The sequence below is a fragment of the Rhinatrema bivittatum genome, chromosome 1 (assembly GCF_901001135.1).
Source record: "Rhinatrema bivittatum chromosome 1, aRhiBiv1.1, whole genome shotgun sequence".
Classification (NCBI taxonomy): Eukaryota; Metazoa; Chordata; class Amphibia; order Gymnophiona; family Rhinatrematidae; genus Rhinatrema; species Rhinatrema bivittatum.
The window spans coordinates 163,608,597-163,627,308 of record NC_042615.1 but is presented as its reverse complement, the minus strand read 5'-3'; the positions used below and the strand labels follow the sequence as shown (position 1 = coordinate 163,627,308).

Sequence of the window (18,712 nt, the reverse complement as noted above, 5' to 3'; positions counted from 1 at the left end):
TACTAGAAACATTAATGTTGGCACCTAAGAAAGATCTAGGTAAAATGGCCCATATTATGAAGGTCATGAAAACTATTGAGCATATGAAATATGCAAGCTCCAAACAAACATTTTAAGTCAGCTTTTTATGTTCTTACATTCCAAATGTTGCAAAACAGGAAAAAGAATATTCTGGAAAGAAGTGATGCACAAATATATGAAACTGAAATTAGAAATATTAGAACTAAACTCAGACAGGCACAGTGTTTGAGGTCAGGCCCTTGTAGTGTCGTAAGGGCGGACAGTGGACACTGCAGACACCACAGCGTTTGAGGTCAGGCCTTCGTAGTGACGTAAGGGCTGGACAGTGGACACTGCAGACAGGCACAGAGAAAAGTCTTGACTTGGAAGCCTGAGCAAGCACAATTCCTAGTGATGCTGCTTTTTGTTTGAAAATACCAACTCACACTATCTCCCACCCACACCCTGCCTGTGCCTGCATCAACCTACCCCAAGGGGGCAAGATCAGCAGCAAAATGCCACTGCTGACAGCTTGTCTCAGTGTGAGAGAGTCAGAGAAACAGTCTGAGTTCAATTAAAAAAAAAGTGCAGTCAAAAAAAGCCTGGCTGGCACAGCAGCAAAAACAAACAAATATCTTTTTCAATGGAAAATTATATCAAAGTAGCTAGCAATTGAATACAGATTTGAGACACTCGGAGTGAGCTCAAAAGCAACGACCTTTTCAGGCAAAACCATAAAAGAAAGTGCGTGGCATGGCACATGCTTAAGGTATAAATAGTACAGCGTCATCAGGAACAGCATCATAGAGCACTGAGTGAGAGCCAGCAATTGGCTGCATTAGAAGAATGCTTAGCTCTGATAGGTTGCATTCTCGTCTCCTTTCCAACCTGTCTGACCCACTCTATGACAGGGCTGTGAGGTCACTTATGACTCACAGGAAAGGGCTGGTTTTTGCTATTGATACTCCTACATGGCCTTCTCCTATTTCAAACGGCCGCTAAGAAATCACTGCGAACCAAAAGCATGAAACTAATATGATATGTTTTATTTGTGGAAGATCGCCATGCGTTTTGCAAACCCACAAATCAAATGAACAGGGACTTATGCATTGCAGATTCCACATTTGTTGAAAACGAATGCACATCCCTAGTTTTTTCTGCTTTTCTGTACACTTCCTGGTGCTTTCTAAGTTAATGCCTGCCATGTTCTCTCTACTTAGCTTGATGCTCTCTCTACCTAGCTGCAATCAAGCAGGTCGATACAGTAAGGCCGCGGTAGAAACAGAGCGGCAGTGTCAGGCGCACCCTTCCTCCCCGCACGCACAGTTCTCTTCACTAACTCCCCGATACTCTCCTCTAATCGCATGCAAATGCATGCCGCAGCTTTAAAGCGTTAGGGAAAGGTTATGCCCGCGTAACCCATTTTACTGTATAGGCGCTTAATACAGCGCCTATACAGTAACCTGGGTGCGCTGGTACCTGTCATTTCAAATGTCATTTCAAATGACATTTGAAATGACAGGCACCAGGAAGTGTAAAAAACACGAAAAGTCTTTGTTGCTTCGTCGCTGTGTCTCTCCTCCTCCCGGAGCAGGGCGCGAAAGCAGCCTTGCTCCGGGAGGAGGTGAGGCACAGCGGCGAAGACAGACGGGAGAGGAGAAAAAGCAGAGCCGAGCAAAGCGAAAGCGTGCAGCAAGCCGGCGAAATAGACCTGCGAGCAGAGGCAATAGCAGCGGTTCGGTAAGCCTGGCACCCTCCTTGATGTAGTACGTCCCGGATGCCCCCCCCTCCCCAGCGCGCCCGCCACTACCCCTTTCATCAGCTGCATCCACTGCGACCCGGCAGTCCCGTGAGGCCTACAAAAAAAAAAAAAATCCCCGGCTCCCGCGCCCCCGCACTGGCCCGCCGACTCTACCCCCCTCCTCCCGATCGGGCGGGTAGGCGGCGGCGAAAACCAAAGCAAATTTTTTTTTTTCAAAAAGCGACATCACACAATGCATAAAATAATTTCTCCAGCCTTAAAGCGACTTACTTTTGGGATCTGTCAAGTAAGTCGCAAAAGTAACTTACTTTTCTGAAGCCATCACGATCGTAGCTCAAGACGAAGATGGCCGCCTGCACGGGGGAAAGCGTGCAATTGGCCGCTGAAGACGTGACGTCACATCTCATGACGCCAAATGTCGTGACGTCACGTCTTCAGCTGCCAATTGCACGCTTTCCCCGTGCAGGCGGCCGTCTTCGTCCAGAGGAGCTAAGATCGTGTTCCTGATGGCTTCAGAAAAGTAAGTTACTTTTGCGACTTACTTTTGGGATCTTGACAGATCCCAAAAGTAAGTCGCTTTTGGAAAAAAACAAAATTGTCACTTTAAGGCTGGAGAAATTATTTTATGCATTGTGTGATGTCGCTTTTTGAAAAAAAAAAAATTGATTTTGGTTTTTTTTGCTTTTCGCCGCCGCCTACCCGCCCGATCGGGAGGAGGGGGGTAGAGTCGGCGGGCCAGTGCGGGGGCGCGGGAGCCGGGGATTTTTTTTTTTTTTTGTAGGCCTCACGGGACTGCCGGGTCGCAGTGGTAGCATGGCGCTGTGAGGGGGGCGAAAGGGTATATACCCATGAATGGATTTGAGTGGGAGCGCTCTGTGAAGCGGGACATGCCCGTGAGGGGCATAATGGGTGGATGCAGCTGATGAAAGGGGTAGTGGCAGGCGCGCTGGGGAGTGGGGGGGCATCCGGGACGTACTACATCAAGGAGGGTGCCAGGCTTATTGTTTTATTGTTTTTGAGTATCTTAAGCGGTGTCGATGGATTTGTTTCACAGTCCTAACTCCTACTAGGGGGAGGCGGTAAACTAGCACGTTAAGGCCGCGGCAAAACAGCGGGTTCCTAAGGAGATAATATCAGCGCCCGTTACAGTATCGGAGGGGAATAGCTAATTCCTTCATTATACAGCTTTTTCGTTCATTTACATGCTGGGTGCGGAAAGGGTAATGTGTCTATTTTACAAAGCGCTAAGGACGCGTGAAACTGGAGACTGTATCGCTGGATGGCCTTACTCGTCTGTATTGTGCGCTCCCAGCACGTTACAGACGGGCAATCTTCGACCGGACGATACTGTATCGAGCTGAAGGTAAGTAGAGAGTAAAGTGTACAAATCTGCTCTTCTTTTACCTTTCATCCCTCCAAATCACATTAAGGGCTAGATTTAAAAAAGCCCTGCGCGCATAAATCCTCCCGGATTTACGCGCGCAGGGCACTCGCGCGCAGGCGCGTCTATTTTGCATAGGCCGCCGGCGGGTGCAAAGTCCCAGGACGCGCGTAAGTCCAGGGGCTTTGTAAAAGGGGCGAGAGGGGGCGTGTCAGGGGGCGGTCTGGGGGCGTGGTGACGGTTTTGGGCCGGGAGGACAATCCCGAGCCCCCCCCGGCACTGCGGCCTGTGCCGGGGGATGCGAGGCGGCGCGCGCAAGTTACGCCTGCTTCAAGCAGGCGTAACTTGCCCAACAAAGGTAGGGGGGGGGATTTAGGTAGGGCCGGGGGGTGGGTTAAGTAGGGGAAGGGAGGGGAAGGTGGGGGGACACGGAAGGAAAGTTTCCTTCAAAGCTGCTCCGATTTCGGAGCGGTCTCGGAGGGAACGGAGGCAGGCTGCGCGGCTCGGCGCACGCAGGCTGCCGATTTTGCGCAGCCTTGCGCGCGCCAATCCCGGATTTTATAAGATACGCGTGGCTACGTGCGTATCTTATAAAATCCGGCGTACTTTTGTTCGCGCCGGTTGCGCAAACAAAAATACGCACGCGAGCGTACTTTTTAAAGATCTACCTCAGCATCTTCACTGATGGTAACTGTTCTGTTCGTACATATGACTGTGCTTCTAAAACTGCCCCCCAGAACCCACCTCCCCCCGAGTTACTACAGTGGGATAAATATTGACTTTTTTTGTGAGCCTCTACAGAGGCGCTTTCTCTCTGGCAGCCTAACCATGCCCCTATTTATCGCGGGCACTATTTTTGCTATATTTATAGCAAAATGATGAATGGCCTTTGATAGCTCATTCATATTTTGTGCCCCTAATCCCATTAATACTATTAAAATTGTTCCTTCATACTGTAAGATACTTTATATTGGAACAACCTAGAAGTATTTAAAGTTAAAACTGTACATGATCTTTTGCGCCCACATATGTCCATTTCTGAAGAATGCATTTTTTCAGGAAAAGTGTGCCATTAGAACTCCCTTCATACACTAGTAACACTTCCATATCTTTTTCTTATCAACTATTAAATCTGTTTGCGTGCCCTCGTCTGTAACTGCTGCAAAGACCTTTGTATTATTATGCTATAACATCTTTTTATCAATCTAATAAACTCTGATACTTATCAACTTCAACCCAACTCTATGGTATGCCTGTGGTATTTCACGGACTCTTTTCTATTAGTAAAACTGATCATTTAGTCGTACTTTTTGTTTTTTAACCAGTTACCATTCCACGGTAGGACACTGCAACCTAATACATGATTTTTTCATTTCCTGAAAATCCAAATATACTATATTAACTGGCTCGCTTTTATGTATGTTTGTTTACACCTTCAAAAAATTCTAATAGACTTGTAAGGCAAGACTTCCCTTTGCTTAAAACCATGTTGATTCTTCTCCATTAAACCATGTTTGCCTATATGGCCAGTAACTTTGTTGTTAAAAATAGCTGCTATCATTTTGCTTGGCAACCATATGAGGCTCCATCTGTCTATGGTTTCCCAGATCATCCCTGGAGCTCTTTTTTAAAAATTTGGCATTACTTTGACCAACCTCCAATCTTCAGATATTGTGGCTTTTTTAAATGATAGATTACAGATTACCAGTAACAGGTTTGCTATTCATATTTGTTTTTTGAGGACTCTGGGATGGATACCATCCAGTCCTGGTGATATGTTCCTCTTAGTCTGTCAATTTGATCTATTATGTTTTTCATTGTCATAGAAATTTGTTTTAATTGTTTGGAAACATACTTTGATGAGTATTCTTATGTGGGTATGCTCCCAGGATCCTCCTCGATGAAGGCCAAGGCAGAGAATTTATTCACGTTTTCTGCTATTTCCTTATCCTCCTTGAGCACCCCTTTTACCCCTTGGTAATCTAGTGGCCCAACTGAATCCCTCTCAGGCTTTTTCTTTGAAAAAGATTAGTTTTTACTTCTGTGACAAGCATTTTCTCAAATTCTCTCTTGATTTGTCTTATGTTACAATATAAAGATAAAATAAAATAATAAAAAAACATGTAACCCTATAGCATAGTCCTACAGGCTCTTGAAGGAGCCTCTCAAAGTCAGGTCCTTTTAAATGGGGTCCCTGTCTCAGGAGGCAAGGACAAATGGGCCCCGGAAACAGGGGCCACTGGTGGCAAGAGGTGGACAAGTCCCTTCCTCCTCAGCTGCTCAGCTTTCAGTATAATGCCCATTCACATGAACTAACATCCTTTCATTAATTTAATCTGTTGCAACTTTTTTCTGGCTGTTGTGAATGGTATTTAAATCACTTTCTCTCCAGATCTTGTACCGTAGAGTTCTAGTAGCTGTATGGATCCTGGAGAAAACGGAAGCCTTTGTAGGTTGTGATACCTTTCACATACTTGAAGAAAGGGCCTGTCAAACTTGTGTACTTTTTGTTTTTGTTAAAGGTATTGCAACCCACAAGGTCTCTTGCTATCTTATACTCCCGAAGTGTATTTTTTTTTCCTGGCTATGGCTTTGAACTCTTTTGACAATGTGTCGGCCCTATTCATTTATGTACCATGAGGTTGTTTTTGGGCCAAAAAAAGCCCCAAAACACACACACACACACACATGATAATGATTTAAAGCTAAATCTAAGTATGCAAAATCAAATGGCACAATTATACAGCTATAGAGATTACCATCTGAGATTTAAAAGGGTTGATATTTTTTGGGGTTGTTTGTTTTTTCTTTTTGCTAAAGTTTTCAGGCATGAAAGCATAACTTTTTTTTTCATTGTGTTTTTCTTAGTGATTTTGAACGACTGAAGAAGGAATTAGATGAACTGGCCAGTGCCATAGAGGAACATTTCTTTCAACCAGAAAAAAATAAACTGCAACCTAAGGCAGAGTGAAACAGCCACAATTGTGTTCTTAACTTGTACTGTAACTTGTACTGTGGAAGTGAATAATGTTAAAAATATTACTGGCTTCTATTTATAAGTTCATTTTAAGGACCAAGCAATTTTAAGCTACTAATGAAAGTATTATCACAGTGGCTTTATTAAGTTTGAGTTGCTCACTGTGTTATTTTAATTAGATACAAATGAAACTAATGTCTAGCAAAATATTCTCCTGAATCAAAATCTGAACCACAAAACTGAATATTGTGATAGAACATGTGGTATGCAACAGTGATGATTTGCATAAGTTGTGTGAAACATTTTCCATGTTAATGTTTTAATGAATGTCCAAGCTGGCCACTTCCTTTGAAAGAAAATAGTCTGTTCAAATTTTGCATATTGTTCTTCTTACCTTAGTAGAAGTTGTAAATGGCAGGTTTTCTTCTTCTACCGAGTGTTATTTTGTATTCTTTTTTTGTGTATGTTATTGCTAATCTTTAGGATCAGCATACTCATTGCTTTTTTTTTTTTTTGCGGGTGCCAGATGTGTCCCAAGATGCACCTCTTTTAGTGATAGCGCACTGTTTATTAGAATTGCTGGTGCCAGCAACTGTGTACAAACAGACTTGTTCTGATTGATTGTGATCTTTCATAGTCAGTTTGGTAGAAGCAGTCTGTTTAGTAGCATGTTTCAAAGTGAGGATGAAGTGTCAGAATCTGTAAACAGTGTGGTATCACTTGAAACAGGAAACAAAATAAATTCAAAATGGCAGTTCAAGGGGAAAACGAGAAATGACTTGAAATGCAATTTTACTGCTTAGATCCAGAGGTTCCTAAACTTGTCCTGGGGGACACCCAGTGCATGCAAATTTATCTCATGCATATTCATTGTGGATATCCTGAAATCCTGACTGGTTGGGGGTCTTCTAGGACAGTTTTGGGAACCACTGGCTTAGATGATAGCAAATTTTTAAAAAATATATAGACAGTAAGCGAACCACAACGTTTTGACGGTACTTCCCCGTCAAGTTCTGCACTTATAAGTTACATTTTCCCTTCTTGTTAGTCATACTTCTAATCAGGTTGCTAAATGTTTTCCCTTTTTATCTTAGGGTAAATTGATGGTGTTATGATTATGCTTTATTTCAAATAACAAGTTACATAGTAACATTTCACGCTTCCTAAACACTACAGTGTTTACAAAATAAGACTTGAGGAGAAATTATTGTTTGGTAGCCAAGGGCAGAAATACTGTAGCACTGTGTAACTAAGAATGCCAAATCCTGAAACTTCTTTCAGGTAGAGAACCTCAGTTGGTTGTTCACTAGCCACTTGTGGCTTTGAAAGAAAGGGATTAGATGTGTTTTGTTACTAAAAGCAGCAGCAGTAGCGTTAGATGTCAGTGTTAGTTCAGGCTAAAAAACCAAAATTGAAAATTGTTAAAAGGACCTGCTGAAAAACCTGCTTACAGTTTGAGCAGGTATCTGACCTTGAGAGTCCAAGGGTTTGGGGTTTTTTTTTCTTGTTTTCAAATCAATGTTTTGTTTAAATTGAACAGCACTTTTAAAGTAGTGGTTCTTGACATGTTCATTTTTACACACCAGTTTCCTAAAGCACAGTTCTAGCATAACCTAAAGGCAAGAGACTTAATTTCTACCCTTCTTTCCCCCCACCCCCACTCTCCTCCTGAAGTCTTGGGCCTCCATTAGGAAAAATCAGCGAAAACTTAAAAAAAAAAAAAAAAAAAAAAAAGAGAGAGAGAGACAATCCGGATGTTTCAAAGACACTGAAAGCAGCAAGTACAAATCAGGAAAGACGGCAGCACATACACCTACTCCTGTAGTAGGGCATTATCACTCCTAGGGCAAACCTCAGCGAATATGTGCAGCTGTACACCTCTAGCATGCCTTGACTGGAAGAAAGTCAGCCCTCTGAAGAAACTACTGCATATTTTGAGTAGTTGGGGAGGAGGGAAAGAAGTGGGAGGAAAGTCTGCTAGAATGGGTTAACAGTTACATTTATGAACAGAAGCAAAGAATGGAGAGACAGGATGCACGGGACAAAAACAAACATGCAGTTTATCCAAAGAAGACAAAGACAAGCAGCATAACATGCACGACTCAAGGAACGGAGGAAAAAGTACATGGCCTTTCTGTTATATGTAATAGAAGCCTGACCAAAGCACAGCAAAGGCCACAGTGTGCACACTCGCAGGCTTAATGGAGAGGGAGAGAAAGAGGGAACAAGCTTGATGTTAAAAGCTGGACCACATAACACATCCGAACAAGACTGAACACAATCACTGTCACGCCAGCATTCCAGAGAGAGAGAGAGCACGTGAAAAGGCACTTGTAGATACCCAGGCAAGGCAGACATGTACAGGGTTGGACTGCCTCAGCCCTCTACAGCTGGTCCTCTGAGCTCACATGCTTCTGAGGTTTCTTCATTAACCAATGGGGCACCCTTTTCGCCTCTACTTCTTCTTCTTCTTCCTGATACTCGGGAGAGTAGGTGTTCTGCATCACCTCCAGATCAAAAGCAACTGTATAATGAGTTCCAATCTGATATGAACAATATTGAAGAAAGACCCTCTTTAGTGGACCGAGTCTAACGAGGGCAAAATGAAGTATTGGTCTAGAGAAAAAGACTTGCAGTTGCTCCGGCAGCACTCATTACACCTTTTTACCCTTCTCACACAGAAAGATGGGAGTGAAAACATGCTGGAGTTGGCAGTTGGACTTGCAAGGGTAATATTCCCCATCCCATTAGCAGTCTCAGAGATAGGCAGTGGCTGAAAGCAGCTCTGGCCATTGTAGGCTCTTATTCAGATGATGAACATGTGCCCATGAAGTCTGGATGTGTATACTGTGTTCACCACCATGGTTAGAGTGGCACATTACCAGCATTTAAAAGGATACTTCAGTTTTGTGCATGTAGGTACTGCTGACATCCTGTGCTCTTTGGAAATTTTTTTAAATAGCAATTTTTAGAGAAGGGGCTAGAATGAGTGGCAACAGTCACTTTTCTGACTCCCATATGTGTCCATTTATGTGTAAATAGCATGGTTATTTCCACAAGTATTGGCATGCTTGCCTGGGGTTGAAGATTGCATGGTATATATATTGAAAAGGTATGCCTGATCAGTTTGCTGTGAATGCTATCCCTTTATGAACAGGACAGTTGCAAGTGATGGATAGAGAGAGAGAAAGAATGTGTATATATTAACAGATATTTGTGGCCATTTTGACATAGCTGCTGACAGGAATGGCCAACTTGAGACACAGCACCTTGCTAAGAGAGGGAGAGGTTGGGAGTTGTCTCACTATAATAGATTTAGTGTGAGTGTCTGGGTTTCTCTATTGATTCCTATGAAGCTGGGGCAAATATATTTTTCTGTGTACAAGTGAGTCTCCTTACAATGAGACAAACTCACCAGAGAAAGGAGGAATACCAGCAGTGGTATTGTAAGACTGGAAGAAGACAAGGAACAATGTTTGGCGAAAATTAAGGAAATAGCAGAAATATTAAACAAATACTTCAGTTTTGTGTTTGCTAAAGAAGAATATGGAGAAGGACTATTGCTAGTTGGCAAGAATACAGATGAGTGTGGGCTTGATACCATCCCATTTACAAAGGAGATTGTTTTGGTGAAACTAGCAAAACTGAAAGTAGACAATGTTATGGGGCCAGATGAGAGATATCCTAGGGACCTAAGGGAGGTGCTTGTGGTTCCGCTGAAAGACCTGTTCATTAGATCTTTAGTGATGGGTGTGGTGAAGCAAGATTGGAGAAGGGCGGTTGTAGTCCCACTTCACAAAGGTTGCAGCAGAGAAGAGGCTGGAAACTACAGGCTGGTTAGACTTACCTTGATTGTGAGAAAATTAATGGAGACTCTTCTGAAGGAAAGGATAACGAACTATCTACAATCCAATGGGTTGCAAGATCCATGGCAATATGGTTTTATCAGAGGAAAATTGTGTCAAATGAACCTGCTTGATTTTTTTTTTTTTTTATTGGGTCACTAGAGAATTAGATCAAGGAAGAGCACTTGATGTGATGTACTTTGATTTCAGCAAAGTTTTTCATACAGTCCCACATAGGAAACTCATGAGTAAAATGAGAAGCCTGGAAGTAGGTCCCAAAATGGTGGAATGGTTTACAAATTGGTTGACTGACAGACAACAACCTGCAATGGTAAATCAAATCTACTCAAGAGAGTATAGTGATAAGTGGAATGCCTCAGGGACCTTTTCTGCTCAACATCTTTGTGAGCAATATTGCAGAGGGATTAGAAAAGTATTTTTGTCTTTTGAGGATGACAAAGATTTGCAATACAGTGGACACACCTGTAGGAGTAGAGAATAAGAAGCAATCTAATAAAGCTCAAGGAGTGGTCGAAGGTTTGGCAGCTGGGATTCAGTGACAAGAAATGCAGAGTTATGCATTTGGGGTGCAGTAATCCAAAAGAGCTTTATGTGATGGTGGGTAAGAGACTAATGCTCACAGACTGGGAGAGACACCTTGGAGTGATAGTGTCTATCAATCTGAAGGAAGCAAAGCAACGTGACAAGGCAGTAGTTAAGGTCAGAGGAATGCTGAGCTGCAGAGAGAGGCATAATAGGTAGGAAAAAAAAGTGATAATACCCCTCTACAGGTTGTTGGTGGGGCCTCACCTGAAGTACCGTGTTCAGTTCTGGAGATCATATCTCAAAAGGACAGAGATGGGATGGAAGCAGTCAAGAGAAGAGCAACCAAAATATTGTAGGGTCTACAATGGAAGACTGGAGGACCTACATATGTATACCCTAGAAGAGAGGAGAGATAAAGGAGATATGATAGAGGCTTTCAAATAGCTGAAAGGAATAAATGATGCACAAGAACCTTCATTTTCTGAGGAAAAAGAAGCTGAACAATACGGGGTCATGATGTGAAACTCCACGGGGTAGACTTAGGAAGAGCATCAGAAAATATTTATTTATGCAACAGGTGGTGGATGCATGGAATGCCCTCCTGGAGTAGCTTGAAGGCAAGAATAGTAATAGAATTCAAAGGGGTGTGAGATAACCACAGCGAATTCCTAATGGCTAGAAGATGGAAATGAAGAAAAAGGATAACATTTGGCTAACTTTAGATGGAGCATTTCTGAGTGGGATAATCTGCATGGAGCAGCAGTTACTACCCTTAACAAGACGAAGGAGGAGGGGGTAACTTGCAAGCAACTTGCTGGACAGTATGGATGGACTGTTTGGGGTTTTTATCTACTGTCCTTTACTATGCTACTATATGTTTTTTTATTTACTACTCTTAGTTCACGCTGATATCCTGGTCTACCCATGCATTCTCACAGCAGTTTTCTTGCCTGTTTCTATAGAAGAATCAACATCACCTGAGTAACTGTCCATATAAACAAACAAGGGATAATTGTGCCCATGCATAATATAATAAAGCTAATTATACGTTCCATTATTCAGAGCTGGGTGGGCCCCAAATGCCTCATTGTAAACTCATCATCAACAAATTATTGCTCTTTGGCCTGCAGCAGTCTCTGTTCAAATTTTGAATAGCATTTTATAGCTTGCCATTCCTCCTGAATAGCCGTTCACGTTTTGCCTCTTTTCTGACCTCAGACTGGATGATTTTAGCCCCAGGGCTGTAATTTCAGATCTAGGGAAATTGTCTCATCGTGAAAGTTGCCTCAAGACTTCAGAGGACTATTGCTGATAGCAAGAAGCGTGAAAATAATTTTCCTAATGAAGTAAATTTCCATTTTAAATTCTCGATTGTGTTGGTAGCCAGTTGTATATAAGGTCAATTGGCAATGACAGCATGCTTGACTGTAACTTCAATATCTTCTAGAGCATGCATCTGTTTAGTTAGCTGAGTCCCGGTCATTGTGCAAGAGTGACACCTAATGGCCAGACTCGAGCTTCATGATTGCAAGGGTTCTGGAGGGGAGAGCCTTGGTGCATGATCCCTGGATAAAGATTGGTTTTGCAGTGATGGAGCTAAATGAGTTGGGAAGAAATTATGAAATAGGGAGAAAATGCCCTGGATAGTTTCAAATAAAGACCTATGGAGCCGTAGTCCAGTGAAGGCTGGTTCCGATTAAGCTGGAAGCCCAATGGAGCAGGAGGAAAAAAATCATCTTGCACAATTCTTCTTTTATCAATTGCCCTCCTATTCTATGCCTCTGGAAAACCCCTAAATCCGTTAGGCCCTTATGGTTCTGACTGCTGTAATTATATACTTCTCCATTGTACAGCCAGTTTCCAGTTTTTCTGCTGAACCAGGTTACAGTTTATAACTTGAATTATTTAAATGCATGTTTTATTATATTGAATTGATTGTGCTTGACAAAAAAGCAATAGCAGGATGTACTGTATCGTTTTTTTTAACAAACCATATTAAGCCAAAAGGCTCACATTTTTATGGCTTTATTTCCAAAGAAGTGCGTTGCGAGTTGAATGTGTGCGGTTTCACTTTAACGATAACCATCGTTGCGATTCCACATAGGGATAGAACAAGCAGATTTTTATGAAGTTGGCCCAAGTTATGAAACATAAATGGCTTAAGGATCTATAATATTTATAGCTTAATATTGATTATAAGCTTAAAGGAGCCCAGACCAGCCCATGTTTTTGAGGATGAGTGAAGAGCCGTGTGACCTGACCTTTGTCGATGATTTCTAATTTGTGGAATTATGGTGTAAGTGATCAGTGTCTGAAAGGAGAAAATGTTGCTGGAAAACCAAGAATAAAGATTGGCAGAAAACCCAGCCAACCTCCCTGACTTGCATCAAAAACTGTTTTTAACTGCTTTTAAATGACTGTTGCATAAATATACTTTTAAAATGTATGTACTTTTGTGTATCTGTGTATGTTTAGATATAAAGATGTTTTAGATAATACTTTGGCTTTCTCAGCACATACTGTTGGTCATTTCTGATTTTTTTGTCTTCACTTTTGTCATGAGTGAAATGGACCTGTGGATTTGTATGGTTTTTTTTTTTTTTGGGGGGGGGGTTTCTGAGCTCCATCTCTGCTGCTTCTTTCCTTTTTTCAAACTCTTCTAATTTTTCTCTCTTCCTTTCATTTCTTCAGCTTCCTCTTTCCTTTTTTTTTTTCTGCTTGATGTCTCTTCCCACCTTTTCCTTTTCCTTCACTCTACTGTGTAACCTTTTTCTCATCATCTCACCCCCCTCATGCAGCTTCCATAATTCTTTTCACTTATCCTCTTACTGCTTCCTTCCTCTTTAACAACTTACCTCTCTCCCCTTTCGTGCTTCTTACTAATTTCCTTCTCTTGTAGCCCACACCCTTCCTTCTAATCTTTCCCTTCTTATCCTACTTTTTCTTTCTCAACCTGTCACTACCTCAAGTTCCACATCTCCCTATCATCCCAGCCTGCTATCTTTTTTTTGGTTGATTGGAGGGGCAGACAGGATGCTGCTCCTGGCTACCTTCGTGGGCCAGCGCACCTGTTTCTTAATGGCAGCCTAAACCTGAGTTGCTTGAATTTGAGAGCTGTGGCAGTAGGGGCTCTTCTCCCACTGGCAGTGACCCTGGCCTGAAAGAGTTGGTTCTACAGCATCGCAGCAGTGATGCTCATCCTGATGGTGCTGACCCAGGCCTGGAAGAGGTTGGTTCCACAGGCTGCCTAGCATGAAAGAATGGCTAAAGTAGTTGGGAGGAAATTGATGAATAGAAAGCATGTTGCTTATGCTGCTTCTCCTACCTTTTGAGGCCTGTTGGCTATGCTTTCCTATGCTGGAATCTATAGGCCAGTATACCTAATGTCGGTGCTGGGGAAAAATGGTAGAAGCTGCTATTACAAACAAAAATAATCATTTTTTTGGGTCAGGGCCACATTAAAAGTTTTTGTTTACAACAGGAGCCGGGGGGATGGTATGAACACCACAAAGCACTGCGATGAGGGTAAGTAAGCTGGTAATGTGGCAATAATACCTCAAGCCACAGTGAGCGGAACAAACCAGTAGTCAAAAGGTTAATGCAACATTACTTAAAAAAAAAAAAAAAAAGAAATGCTAGCAATGTTTTCAGAGCAGCACCAACAGTAACATAACCATCCCAAAATGAAATAATACCCACAGTGAAAGGGACAAAGCAGCAGCAAAATATAAAGCATTACTTTAATATCCAGCAGACAAATCCAAGAAAGCAAGCCTGATTCTACTCTGTGTCACTGGCGCGTCCCACCTAAGGAAGGCACTCATCCGCATCTGATCTTCAGCTATTAGTACATTCTTCTAATAAAAGGCACAGGCTAATCGCAGTGAAGATGGAGAACTAAAGGAAAAAAAAATCAGATTCCCTTTAGCTGCTAATTGTAAACAGTTGAAGGGATTTTGAAGTTTTTCCTACCATTATCCTTGCTCATGCTCCTTAGACTGACTTGCAGTTTTGTAAGCCTGCACTGCTCTGTTATCAAAAGAGCTGTGATCTTCTTAAAAGGCCCCCTGACGCATCATCAAAAGAAGCCTGCTAATATGTGCAACAACAGGCTCATGATGATGAAGTTGCATCCAGTGCCTGTGGGCCCAGACATAAAGGTGGCCATAAAATGGTATGAGGGAGAATAAAATCGATATAATGGGCCAGTTTGCCCACCCCTGGTATAAACAGACCTGGCTTAATTGGGAAGATTCAACATGGTTGTAGCAAAGCAGTGTCTCTTACTAGTTTTTTGTTGGTTTTTTTTAAAGATGTAAATAAGCATGTAGATAAAGGCAAGCCAGTTGACGTAGTGCATCTGAATTTTCAGAAGGCATTTGACAATGCCCCCCATGAGTCTCTTCATGAAATTTAAGTCATGGGATAGGAAGCAGTGTCATCTTTTGGACTGACAAGTGGAAATGAGGGTAGGAATAAATGGGCAGTTTTCCAGATGGAGAAAGGTCATTAGTGGAGTACCACAGGGATCTCTACTGTGCTGTTATTTAAAGTTCTAATATTCTGCAGATTTAGTAAACCGTACTAAGTAGATTACATAATAACAAATAATCATGACAAACACAAACCAACCAACATGAACACTCTCAAAACAAATCTAGGTCCACTAAAATGTGAGTCTAAAATGTAAAAGAAAATATCATAAAACACTATAAAAACATAAAAATGCTGCCCAAAAAAAGTTTTTTAAAATCTTTTATGTAAGGCTTTATAATCTTCTATCAGACATAGCTCATTTGGCAAAGAGTTCCACAGGGTAGGACCTGCAACCGATAAGGCATGTAATCTAGTTTCTTGCAGCTGAGCATCTTTTACTGATAACAGATTTAATAAACGAAAGCTAGCATAAAGTAGATTCTTTGAAGGCATATATTCAGAGAGCTGTTCAGCAAAATATGATGGTCCCTTTCCATTAACAGCTTTAAATACTAGACAAAGCACTTTAAAGACAATTATCCACGCATCAGGTAGCCAATGAAGTAAATGGGGGAGATATGTTCCTTAGAGGAACAGCCTACTAAAAGCAGTGCTGTAGCATTTTTTAGGTGATACTTGGGGAGACCAATATACAAAGAGTTACAGTAAGCGATAGTTTAACATACTCATAAATTATCTGGAAAAGGTGAGATGGTCAAATTTACAGTTGACACAAAATTATTCAAGTTGTTAAAACAGCAATGGATTGTGAGGCACTGCAGAGGGACCTTGCAAGTGTGGGAAACTGGGCCTCTGCATGGCAGATTAAATTTAATGTGGAAAAGTGCAAAATGATACACATTGGGGAAAAATCCCCACTATAGGTAAATAATGCTGGGTTCCATATTAGGTGTCGCTAGCCAGGGAGTGGATCTTATTTATTTATTAGCTTTTAAATACCGACATTTGTGGGTACATCATGCCGGTTTACAATATAATTGTAGGCGGAAAATACAAAAAACCAGGGTGGGGGGAGGGGAGCAGCTAGGAAGAGAGGAAGGAGAGGGAAAAAACAGGAAGAGGAGAAGAGGGAACAGTACCTGATGGAAAACAACCAGAGAAAATAAAATGTAACATTGCAAATTGTACACTCAGAACAGGCACCGTGTATAACCTTATACACTGTGGATAACCTTATACACTATATATAGAATATGCATTCCAAAAAGCACTATATACAACAATATACATTATCTTTGAATAGTACATACGGAAGACACTGTGTATAAAGAGTTCTCGTGGAGAATAGAAAATCCTCAGTTCAGTGTGCTGCTGTAGTAAAAAAAAAAAAATGCAAATAAAATGTCAAGAATGGAGAAGAAAATGGAAAAAATATCATATTGCTTCTGTGCCAGTATTTGGTGCACCTGGAGTATTGTGTGCAATCAAACTCACCCTTAATTCCTTCCAATACTGATGTTGTCATTCTACTTTAACCAAGCTATTGTGCTGCCCATGTTCTTCCCGAGACTGCTTGTGCACAAAGGAGAATGGGCTATTCACCATCCAGCTTCTCAACTGTTTGTATCCTTTGATCCCAACAGGCTGAGGAGGACAATTGCAAAAGAACTCTTTTTTTGAATTGGCTAGTAGCCTGCTTAGCACAGTGTTATGTGCTGACTGGCTTACAGATTCCAGACTCTGTCAAGACTCATCAAGTGAGAGCCATGTTAGCTTCACAGGCTTAACTGAGGGCCACTTCCATTGAAGATACATGTAAGGGTGCTACTTGGTCATCTGTACACTTTCACATCCCACTACTGTCTTGGACAAGCAGTTTTGTGCAGCCTGTTCACCCAGCAGACCACTCTCTCCTGGTGGGGTCCAGGTTGTCTGTTAAGTAATTGCTCTGTAAATCAATCCTCAGCTTGGGACTCCCCATGCATTATGGCTGACTTATGGCAGCTCGTTAACAGAGAAAGTAAGTTTACTTGCCTATAAATGCACTTCTCCATAGACAGCAAGATAAATCAGACATACTTAATACCTTCCCATCTCCTTGGAAAGCTGATATCTTATTACAGCTTAATCCAGCGGTAGACAACTCTGGTCCTTGAATGCCAAAACAAATAATGTTTTCAGGATATTCCCAATGAATATGCATTAAAGATATTTTCATATATTGGCATGCACTGCCTCCACTGTATCTTGTGCATATTCATTGTGGATATTCTGAAAACCAAACCAGTCTGTGGCATTCAACCACTGGAGCTGCAACTGCTAGCTTAAACTCTGCAAGAGAGCAAGGGACTCATGAGGCAATGCCCATGCATGGGAATTCCTGCATGTGCTCAGAAAGACTCAGCTCTGGGTCCATGTGTTTGCCATTGAATGGCATCACCCATGTATTTATGGCTGTTTTCCTGCTGTTTATGGCGAATCCTATTTACAGATAAGCAAACTCGTTTTCCTGCCGTGGGTAGGAGTATTTATATGTAGGGAACCCTTGGTTTCCCTTACTAAAAGGAATGTACCATTTGATTGGGGAGATTCAATGTAGGAATTAGTGAAGAGAGGTTTGGGTTTGACTCCCCCATGTGGGAGCTGCAAATGGTTTGACCTTGCTGTTTATCATCACAAAGCACCATCTATCCTCCATGGGTTTTTAGTACAGCTCCTGCCCTTTAATTTGTCCTTGTTTATGGTAAAGAAGGAAGGAATTTTCCCTGTTGAGGTCAGCCTTCCTTTGGCCAGAACATTTGCTTGCTTTGACTCTTGTAATCAAATTATTTATTTTTTTTTTGAGAATTCTCTGTGAGAGCCAGACCCTCTTATTGCAGTGGATTTGGGGTAAGGAAGACTTGTAGTGTGCTATTTCTCCTTCCAAGGATAGACCTAACAGTGACCTAACACACAGGAGTTTCAACTTTGAACTTTTTGCACTATCTTCTCTGTTTTGAGGCAAGGCAGTTTTATTCCATCTTTCCTGCTGCTTGCTGGATTTTTAACCCCCTTTGTTTTTTGTTGTTTGTTTTTATTTTACGTTCAAAGACTATTCTTTTTCCACTTGGAGCTAATGGCTCTTGGTACCCTGGACTCAATCACGAAACCAAAGGGAGAGTGGTGTCTTTCATCCAGAAAGAAACTGTAAATGTATGGAAGGGTGCAGCTGGAGAAGAAGATCCCTGCCAGTGCCATAAAGGCAAGGAAACAAAGTGGCTGAGAATTGAAAGTAACAAGAACTTTGTTGCTGCTAATTAATCCCTAGATTCATCAAAATGCTATAATTTTTGCATGGATAACGCTCACAATAAGAAAAAAGAGTGTGGCTATGATAATTTTAGAATTACCACACCAGAGCTTACTCTGCATGTAAAACTGTCCCCCAAACCCTACACCACCACCAAACCCTCACCTCGAGTTACTAGCTGGCCCTCCTATAGTGATATAAATATCACTATAGGAGGGCCAGCTATAGAGAGAGACACCCCAGAGTCTGTCTCTCTCTCTCCCTCACTCCCCATAACGCACTTTGAATGATCCTGTAAGAATTCAAGGAAGTGTAAAGTACCCTTCAGGTGCTGCATAAGGAGTTAAAGGATTTAAGAGTTGAATAAAAGGATTAGAACTGGGACTAAATTCTAACCACTACATTCAGTCTAAGTAATTGAGAAGAAAAGTAATTGTGCTTCCATAGAAATTCAAAGGATTTGCTAAAGAAATGG

The 18,712-nt window shown here is 41.8% G+C and overlaps 1 protein-coding gene across 2 annotated transcripts in view; it reads left to right on the top strand.

Annotated features, from left to right (window-relative positions):
- PGM2 (phosphoglucomutase 2) overlaps positions 1–13,009 on the top strand; it is a 122,478-nt gene extending 109,469 nt beyond the window's left edge. For both annotated transcript variants that reach the window (XM_029589528.1, XM_029589520.1), the window contains exon 14: positions 6,012–13,009. In XM_029589528.1, coding sequence (XP_029445388.1) covers positions 6,012–6,114 — 103 coding nt within the window. In that variant the 3' untranslated portion in view covers positions 6,115–13,009. The remainder of the gene's footprint in view (positions 1–6,011) is intronic.
- Positions 13,010–18,712: the final 5,703 nt, after the last annotated feature.